Genomic DNA, 9,123 nt, shown 5'->3' on the forward strand with positions numbered 1-9,123 from the left:
TGTTCTTGAGAGAATCTTTGGAAGAAGACATAAGCCTTCAGGCCGTTTAGTGTGGAGATCACCTTTCTATCTGGAAAGTCTGTTGTGAGGCCAGCTCTGTCACAGCAGTGCCCATTGCCTGTCCCTGCCTGTGCCCACAGGACTGACACACAGCAGGACGGTGACCAAGCTGCCAGAGCACTCAGGCCTTGCACCAACACCAGGGATGAGAAGGAGAGTGTGGAGTGGAACCAGAATAGCTCTGGAAGAACAAGCGCTGCTGCTCCCTGGCAGGGCTGCCAGGATGGACTCTTTTCCCTTCCACCCATCATGGGAACCATCCCTGCAGCTCTAAAAAGGCCTTGCAGGAAGGATACAGTGAAAAACGAGTCACTAAAGAGCTCTTTATTTTGTATAAAGACAAGGAGGGCACAGCTCCTCATTTAAACAACCAGTGGCTATAAAAGAAAAGCAGACAGAGAATTAAGAAAGCAGATGACAACATTATCACAATAAAAACCCTACTAACAACAACAGACAATCCAGATGACAGGCTGAGTCTGTAGTTACATTGAAACAACTATGCAGAAGCAGATGAGCAGTTTATTGATTCAGAAAACCATCCAGTCATCAGTTTCCTCAGGGCATCCTTGAGCTGCTGGTTCCTCATGCTGTAGATGAGGGGGTTCACTGCTGGAGGCACCACTGAGTACAGAACAGACACCACCAGGTCCAGGGATGGGGAGGAGATGGACAGGGGTTTCAGGTAGGCAAACATGACAGTGATGACAAACAGGGAGACCACGGCCAGGTGAGGGAGGCAGGTGGAAAAGGCTTTGTGCCGTCCCTGCTCAGAGGGGATCCTCAGCACGGCCCTCAAGATCTGCACATAGGACACCACAATGAACACAAAACAGCCAAATGCTAAACAGGCATTGACCACAATAAGCCCAAGTTCCCTGAGGTAGGAGTGTGAGCAGGAGAGCTTGAGGATCTGGGGGATTTCACAGAAGAACTGGCCCAGGGCATTGCCCTTGCACAGGGGCAGTGAAAATGTATTGGCTGTGTGAAGCAGAGCAGTGAGAAACCCAGTGGCCCAGGCAGCTGCTGCCATGTGGACACAAGCTCTGCTGCCCAGGAGGGTCCCGTAGTGCAGGGGTTTGCAGATGGCAACGTAGCGGTCGTACGAAATGACCATGAGAAGAAAATACTCTGTTGAAATGGAAAAGACAAACAAAAATAGCTGTGCAACACATCCTGTGTAGGAGATGGTCCTGGTGTCCCAGAGGGAATTTGCCATGGACTTGGGGACAATGGTGGAGATGGCAGCCAGGTCGAGGAGGGCGAGGTTGAGCAGGAAGAAGTACATGGGGGTGTGGAGGTGCTGGTCCCAGGCTATGGTGGTGATGATGAGGCCGTTGCCCAGGAGGGCAGCCAGGTAGATGCCCAGGAAGAGCCAGAAGTGCAAGAGCTGCAGCTCCCGTGTGTCTGTGAACGGCAGGAGGAGGAACTGGGTGATGGAGCTGCTGTTGGACATTGGCTGCCTGTGGGCATGAGGACCTGTCATAGGAGGAAAGACAGTTACATGTTAGGGGTGACATCTCTGAGGAAAATAAACTTGCTGTTTCTCATGGAAAACCCCCTCCCTGATGGAGGGATGTTTCAGCTCATTCTCTCTTTCTACTAAGTCTGAATAACAGTTCACCACAGGTTAAAATGCAGCTTGGGCATCTAGATACCATGAACACACCTCTGGGTCATGACCCCCTGTGTTGGTGTCAGAACAAGAATCGACCCACATTCCCATCCTAACCCCAGAGAGCAAGGGCACCAGGGATAGGTGGGGAAACAGGGAAGAACACTGCAGTGCTACCAGAAAATAAAGCAAGGACAGAAAGGCAGACGGGCATGCTGTGGAACCTTCTCCTGACCTGGCTGTGCTGCTGCCACTCACATAATGACACTGGAGAGCAAGTACTTTTAGCACCTTATTTGTGTACCCAGTTCCAGGAACCCTTCACCTGGAGGTCCAGCTGCTGAGGTGGAGACTCGTGACCTGGACCCCATGGCTTGGGGGCAGAGGGTCTGCTGGGGAGGAGAGGACACCAGGGGTTGCACTGGGAAATGTGTCTGAACTGCGGGGGATGGCAGGGGGTCCTGAATCCCATCTCAAGCATTTCAGGTTGTAGCTCCCTCTCCCTGCCCATGTCTGTGCTGCCTGCAGCTGTGTGTCTGTCCCTGGGTCTGCTCCCTGTCAGTGTCACAGACCCTGTCCCACCCGCTGTGTGCTCAGCTCTGTCCTGCTCACACCTCCTGGTGCTGCCCAGGGGCAGCTCTGTGTGTGCAGGGGCTCAGGAGCAGCTCAGACCAGTCCTAACGAGCACTGGAGTCTCAGTGTCTTCTCCAAAGAGAGAAATAAATCCCCATCTCCCACTGCACACCCAGACGAGCAAGAGTGGAAAACTGAAAGCACAGACTCCTTCCCTTGCAGCTGTTCCTGTATCAATGTCGTTGTTCTGAAGGACCCTCTGCCATGTCTGTGGGGGCATCTGGAGCTCTGAGCAGCCCTGACCCACACAGCCCCCTTCAACCCCACAAGCTCCCTGCCTGCCCTGCCGGGGGTCGCTCCTTCCCCCCACAGCTGCTGCCATGGGATCTCCCGGGCAGGCTGAGCACTGACCCTGCAGGCGGCAGAGTCCCTGCCCGGCACAGCCCTGGGGTGCAGGGACCCTGCTCTGCAGGACAGCCCTGGGCACCCCTGGGTGCTCACCCGGCTTCACAGCTGTTCAACATGGCCTGACAAGAGCCCCGTCCTTACAGATCCCACCAGCTGTGCCTGTGCCAGTTTCAGGAGATGCCTCCAGGAGCTACAGCTGCACTGCCCTGCACCCAGAGACTTACCATGGCAAGGGCTGCAAAGGTTTCTCCTCCAGTGAGCTCTCAGTCATCCTCCCAGTCCTGACCACCTTTAATCTCTCTCTGCCTTACTCGTCTCCTGAGATCCCCAGGCAGAGCCCTCAGCCCTGCTGCGTGTGCAGAGGAGCTGCTCCTGGGCAGAGCTGTCTCTCTGCAGCGCTGCCGCTGCCATGAGCTCCCTGTGTCCCAGGAGCCCAGCCCAGCTCAGCAGCACAGGAGCAGCCCAAGGCGCTTTAATGACCCCTCTGGTGGGTTTGGTGCTGAGTCCATGAACTTCAGACCCTGGAGGAAGGTGATGAAACTTCTCAAGAAGTCAAAGTCAGATTCAAACTCCAAAGTTTCTTATACTGTTAATGGGTCCCACTGAGGGAACCTACTGAGAAACAATATCCAGGTTTGGTTAGAGAAGAAAACTGGAGGTCAGGAAAAACAAAGTAAAGATGTCTGTGATGCTGAGGAAACCTGGTTGTGTTTCTTTAACCAAAAGCCAAGCCCTGACCTTGTACCATGGGAAGTCAGATCCTGTCCCTCCCACGTTGCCCAGGGCCCTTCCTGGGACAGTGTGATGTGGGGTTGTGCAAGGCCAAGGGCAGGACTATGGTCCCACACCTCCCAGGTTCCTGGCTGGGACAAGGAGGCCATGAGGCCCCTGTGCTGGAAGGACAAGGTGTCTCCTCACAGGCATCAGAGGTGCAGACAACAGCCACAGCCAAGGGGAGAAGGAGCTCATGTCTGGTGGGGCTTTCAGCCTCTTTACATCCCGTGATCATCTCCACGACAGCCTGTCCTGTGCTGGGGCATCCCCTGCACCTCTTTCCCTGCAGGCTGGAGACATCCCCCCTGCTGCCCCACCTTGCTCTTGTCTGAGCATCTTCCTTCCTTTGCTGAGATCTCTCCATCCTCCCCAGCTGCTCCTTGAAGCACAAAGCCTTGGGCTGATGCAGACTCCCTCTGCTGACCTGCTCCCCCACAGCACTGCCCTTCCACTCACATGCCTTTCTGCTCATGTCCAGCCTGGACCTCCCCAGCTGCACTTTGGCCATTATTTCTTTCTCATGCTGTTTCTCTCTATGAAGAAAACCTCCACCATCTCTGATACCGCCCTTCAAGCACTCTCAGGCTACTCCTGCACTGCTGCAGCCTCCCCAGCGCTGCTGGGCCAAAGCAGCCCAGGTGCCTCTTCACAGCCTGAAGCACCACATGGGTCAGGAGACAAGCCAGGATACCCAATGAGGACTCACATGCTCTGCACTTAAAGTTCAGGTGTTTTCCGGCATCTCAGGAGACAAGTCCTGCCAATTGCTGGGTTCAAGGACCTGGTCGAGTGTCTCATCTCCATTTCTGCAATGGTGGCTTTGATGTCTGGCTGATGTGCAGACTCTGTACATGGATGCTGAAACCTCTTCAGTAACCTGTTCTGAAAGGATGAACAAGGTGGGCAGTTCTTTCTGAAAGGGTATTAGGACAGCAAAAAACCCTGGGTTGGAGCAAATGAAAAGGGATGCAAAAGTTGTGGTCAGAACCCTTTAGGGGCACTTGTAAAGCAGCCCTGCACCTCATGTGAATTATTCCGGTGGTCAGGGAGAACCTGAGAGCTGTCCCTCATTCAAAAATGTGAAGGGGAAGGAAGGACAGTGTCATTCAGGCTCCAAGGGAGCTCAGGAGGTGTCTTGACCAACCTCCTGCTCACAGCAGGGTCAGACCAGATTGCTCAGGGCTTTATCCAAACACATCTTGGTCTCTTTCTGGGACAGAGTGAGTGCGCACTCCTGGGAAACAGCTTCCAGTGCTGGACTGTCCTCATGACTGGGAGGTTTCTCCCTTTCTACAGCACCTTTCCAAGCCCAACCATCCAGATTGCTTTTTACTCATCTACTTGCACACTAACACAGACCATAATATCCCACCTTGGGCACAAGAGTATTGTGGGGGATGATGCTGAATGCCTTGCTGACTTCCAGGTAACAGACCACCACTGCTCTGCCCACGTCCACAACCCTGTCCTTTCCTCACAGAAAGCAAAGAGGATGGACAGACACAACCTGCCCCGGGTAAACCCCGTCACCTTCTCTTCCAGACACCCAGAAATGGGGTCCCAGTGGACATGCTCTGGGGCACAGCCCTTAGTTCCCCTGCTCACCCATTGGCCATTTTGAAAAGTGCACACACTGTGTGAGAGCTGCCAGTGGTCAGGGAGTCCCCCCAGTCTCCATGGGCTTTCCAAGATGGTGGAGAGTGGCCTTACTGTGACATCATCCTGCTGTCCCATCTCCTGGGTCTGCCCCTGCTGTCCCATAGACTGGAAAGGATTGTGTTAGTTCCAGTGACCCTTGACTTGATCCACATCCACTGCTGGTTGTTCTGCCTCCAGTCACAGAGGCCTGGGAGACCTTGCTGGTGAAGAGGGAGGTCAAGAGGGCACAGGGATTCTCACCTCTTTCTCTTATTAAGTTCATCACTGGCCACACAGTGTCTTTGTTTCTCCTTTAACTGTTCCTGCAGTAGTAACAGCTCATTGTGTGGCCCTTGAATTGCCTTACAGGTCTGGACTGAGCTTTGATCTGGACTGTTGCTGTGCTTGGAGGCTGCTGTCCTTGCAGACCAGATGAACTCACTCCTGCCACCCTGCCTGGCAGTTCATTCCATCCGTGTCACAGCTCTGTCTGCAGCACTGACAGCCCCAGCTCCCCAGTCAGGTCCCTGGCTGAGGACATTGCCTCACATCTGGGCTGAGCCACCCCAGCTGTGGCACCAGCCCAGCTCTGACCTGCCACAAGAAACCTGGTACCAAGTGTCCAAGAGCTCATGTGTGCAAAGGCTTTGCTTCAGAGCACAGACATGACATGGCCAAAGACTGATGAATGTCTCTCTAGCCCTAGGAGTATAAAACCAGATTAAAATGCCTAAATTCATTCACCTGAAGATATTCCTCCCTCAGTTTGCAGAAAGTAGATCCTTTACTGTAATATTCCCGGTGTACTGTCTAATGATGGGACAAAAAAAAAGATGATTGTCATATCAATTAATTGTTTAATAGGAAGAATATAATGCTTGAAAGGAGTGTCTCAGGAGAGGAGAAAAATCAACATCACTGATTACTTCAGGTTCTCTGGAGCCCCAGGGACACCTGGAGGAGCCCAGAGGGGACAGAGAAAGGGACATCATGGGCTGCTCCTGTGCTGCTGGGCTGGGCTGGGCTCCTGGGACACAGGGAGCTCATGGCAGCGGCAGCGCTGCAGAGAGACAGCTCTGCCCAGGAGCAGCTCCTCTGCACACGCAGCAGGGCTGAGGGCTCTGCCTGCAGCACCGAGGGCACAGGAGCCAGGCAGAGAGGGGAAATGCAGTCTGGGCTGGGAGGATGCTGAGAGGTCACTGGAGGAGAAATTTTCTCAGATATAAAACCTGTGGCTGCAGGGCAGTGCATCTGAAAATCATGTTAGGATCTCAGAAAGCTGTCACATTGTAGAGCCTGCAAGAGACGTAAGTACAACTCTCAGAGATTCTCTGATGCAGAGAGGGAGGATGTGCTGCAGAGCAGGGATTGTCTTCCACACTGTCAGAGTGACAAGACATGAATGCTGTGTTCTCTCAAGGATGGCTGTGGGGTGTAAATGTAAATGAGCACCCAGGGGTGCCCAGGGCTGTCCTGCAGAGCAGGGTCCCTGCACCCCAAGGCTGTGCCGGGCAGGGACTCTGCCGCCTGCCAGGGTCAGTGCTCAGCCTGCCCAGGGAGATCCCAGCAACAAGGAAGGGAGAAGCTGTGGGGGGAAGGAGCAACTGCTGGCAGGGTCATTCTGCTGTTGAGAAGGAACTGCGTGGATCAGGACAGCTTACAGCTCCAGCTCATCCCCAGGACATATGCAGAGGTTACTTCTGAAGGACACTGAGGCAGCATTTATCTGATAGGGATGATTTTAAATTCCGAGTTTTTTCCACTCTTAATTGGCTGGGTGGGCAGTGGGAGATGATGATTTATTTCACTGCCCTGGAGAAGGGAACTGAGACCTCAGTTCTTGGTAGGACTTGTCAGAGCTGCTCCTGAGCCCCTGCACACACAGATCAGCCCCTGGGCAGTGTCAGCAGGTGTGAGCAGGACAGAACTGAGCACACAGCGGGTGGGATGGGGTCTGTGACACTGACAGGGAGCAGACCAGGGACAGACACACAGCTCCCAGCAGGGACAGCTGCAGGTAGCAGAAAAGTGGGCAGGGAGAGGGAGCTGTGACCAGAAATGCTGGGGAGGGGACTCAGGAACCCCCTGCCATCCCCTGCAGTGCAGACACATTTCCCAGTGCAAAACCCTGGTCTCCTCTCCTCCCCAGCAGACCCTCTGCCCCAAAGCCATGGGGTCCAGGGCATGAGTCACCACCTCAGCAGCTGGACCTTCAGGTGAAGGGTTCCTCAAATGTGGTACACAAAAAAGCACTTGCCCTACAGCGACATCATGTGAGTGGCAGTGAGCACAGCGGGATAAGGAGAAGGCTTCACAGCATGCCCGTCTGACTTTGTTTCCTTGCTTTATTTGTTCTGGAGCACTGCTGTGTTCTTCCCTGTTTCTCCACCTGTCCCTGGTGCTCTTACTCTCTAGGGTCGGGTTGGGGATGTGGGTCAGTTTTGTTCGGACACCAACACTGTGAGTCCTGTCCCAGAAGTATCCTCATGGGTATTAGATGCTGAAGCTATGTTTTAAGCTGTAATCAACCATGTCATTCAGTTGGTAGTCAAGGAGAATAAGCAGAATAATTGCTTGTTCAGGGAGAGGATTTTCTATGAGAAATGACTTCTTTTTTTTTTTTTTTTCAGAGACGTCTCATTTAAACTGTCACTGTCTTTTCTTCTTTGGACAGGTCCTCAGCAGAGGCAACAAATGTCCAACAGCAGCTCCATCACCCAGTTCCTCCTCCTGCCGTTCACAGACACACGGGAGCTGCAGCTCTTGCACTTCTGGCTCTTCCTGGGCATCTACCTGGCTGCCCTCCTGGGCAACGGCCTCATCATCACCACCATAGCCTGGGACCAGCACCTCCACACCCCCATGTACTTCTTCCTGCTCAACCTCGCCCTCCTCAACCTGGGCTGCATCTCCACCACTCTCCCTAAAAACATGGACAATTCCCTCTGGGACACCAGGGTCATTTCTTATAGGAGATGTGCTGCCCAGTTCTTTCTCTATGTCTTTTTCATTTCAGCAGAGTTGTATCTGCTTACCGTCATGTCGTACGACCGCTACGTTGCCATCTGCAAACCCCTGCACTACGGGACCCTCCTGGGCAGCAGAGCTTGTGTCCACATGGCAGCAGCTGCCTGGGCCACTGGGTTTCTCAATGCTCTGCTGCACACGGCCAATACATTTTCACTGCCCCTGTGCAAGGGCAATGCCCTGGGCCAGTTCTTCTGTGAAATCCCCCAGATCCTCAAGCTCTCCTGCTCACACTCCTACCTCAGGGAACTTGGGCTTATTGTGGTTAGTCTCTTGGTAGCATTTGGCTGTTTTGTGTTCATCGTGGTGTCCTATGTGCAGATCTTGGGGGCCGTGCTGAGGATCCCCCTCTGAGCAGGGACGGCACAAAGCCTTTTCCACCTGCCTCCCTCACCTGGCCGTGGTCTCCCTCTATGTCAGCACTGTTATGTTTGCCCACCTGAAGCCCCGCTCCATCTCCTTTCCTTCCCTGGATCTGCTGGTGGCAGTTCTGTACTCAGTGGTGCCTCCAGCAGTGAACCCCCTCATCTACAGCATGAGGAACCAGGAGCTCAAGGATGCCCTGTGGAAACTGATGACTGGATGGTTTTCTGTAGCAACAAACTGCCTATCTGCTTCTACGCAGGAGATTTAATGTAACTAATGACAGGCCCTGCCTGTCATCTCTATTTTTTGTTGTTGGTGGTGTTTCCATTGTGATAATGTTGCCATCCCCTTTCAAATTCACTGTCTGCTTTTCTGTTATAATCACTGGCCATGCTTTTTGTGTATTTAGACAAAATGAAGGCCCTGTAGTGACTCTTTTTCATTGAATCCTTCCTCCGAACCCTGCTTGGAGCTGGCGAGAGGGGTCAAGGACAACAGGAAGAGCTTTTTCAAATCCGTGGCAGATAAAACTAACAGCAGAGGCAATGTAGGCCCACTGATGAATGGGGTGGGTGACCTGGTGATAGAAGATACAGAAAAGGCAGAGTGACTGAATGCCTTCTTTGCCTCTGTCTGCTCTGCCGGAGGCTGTCCTGAGGAGC

At 53.4% G+C, this 9,123-nt stretch overlaps 1 protein-coding gene and 1 pseudogene across 2 annotated transcripts; one reads left to right on the forward strand and one right to left on the reverse strand.

Annotated features, from left to right (window-relative positions):
- Nucleotides 1–409: 409 nt before the first annotated feature.
- LOC309447927 (olfactory receptor 14A16-like) lies at nucleotides 410–1,516 on the reverse strand (the record flags this gene model as incomplete). The annotated part of the gene is made up of 1 exon (XM_082069031.1): nucleotides 410–1,516. The coding sequence occupies one exon, from the start codon at nucleotides 1,514–1,516 to the stop codon at nucleotides 560–562; it is 957 nt and encodes a 318-aa protein (XP_081925157.1). The 3' UTR covers nucleotides 410–559.
- A 6,138-nt stretch (nucleotides 1,517–7,654) lies between these two features.
- On the forward strand, nucleotides 7,655–8,729 carry LOC309447961 (olfactory receptor 14A16-like; annotated as a pseudogene). The gene has a single exon. The product of its transcript is annotated as an olfactory receptor 14A16-like (transcript).
- The last annotated feature ends 394 nt before the right edge of the window (nucleotides 8,730–9,123 follow it).

The sequence above is a fragment of the Streptopelia decaocto genome (assembly GCF_964273445.1).
Source record: "Streptopelia decaocto genome assembly, chromosome: 19".
Lineage (NCBI taxonomy): Eukaryota > Metazoa > Chordata > Aves > Columbiformes > Columbidae > Streptopelia > Streptopelia decaocto.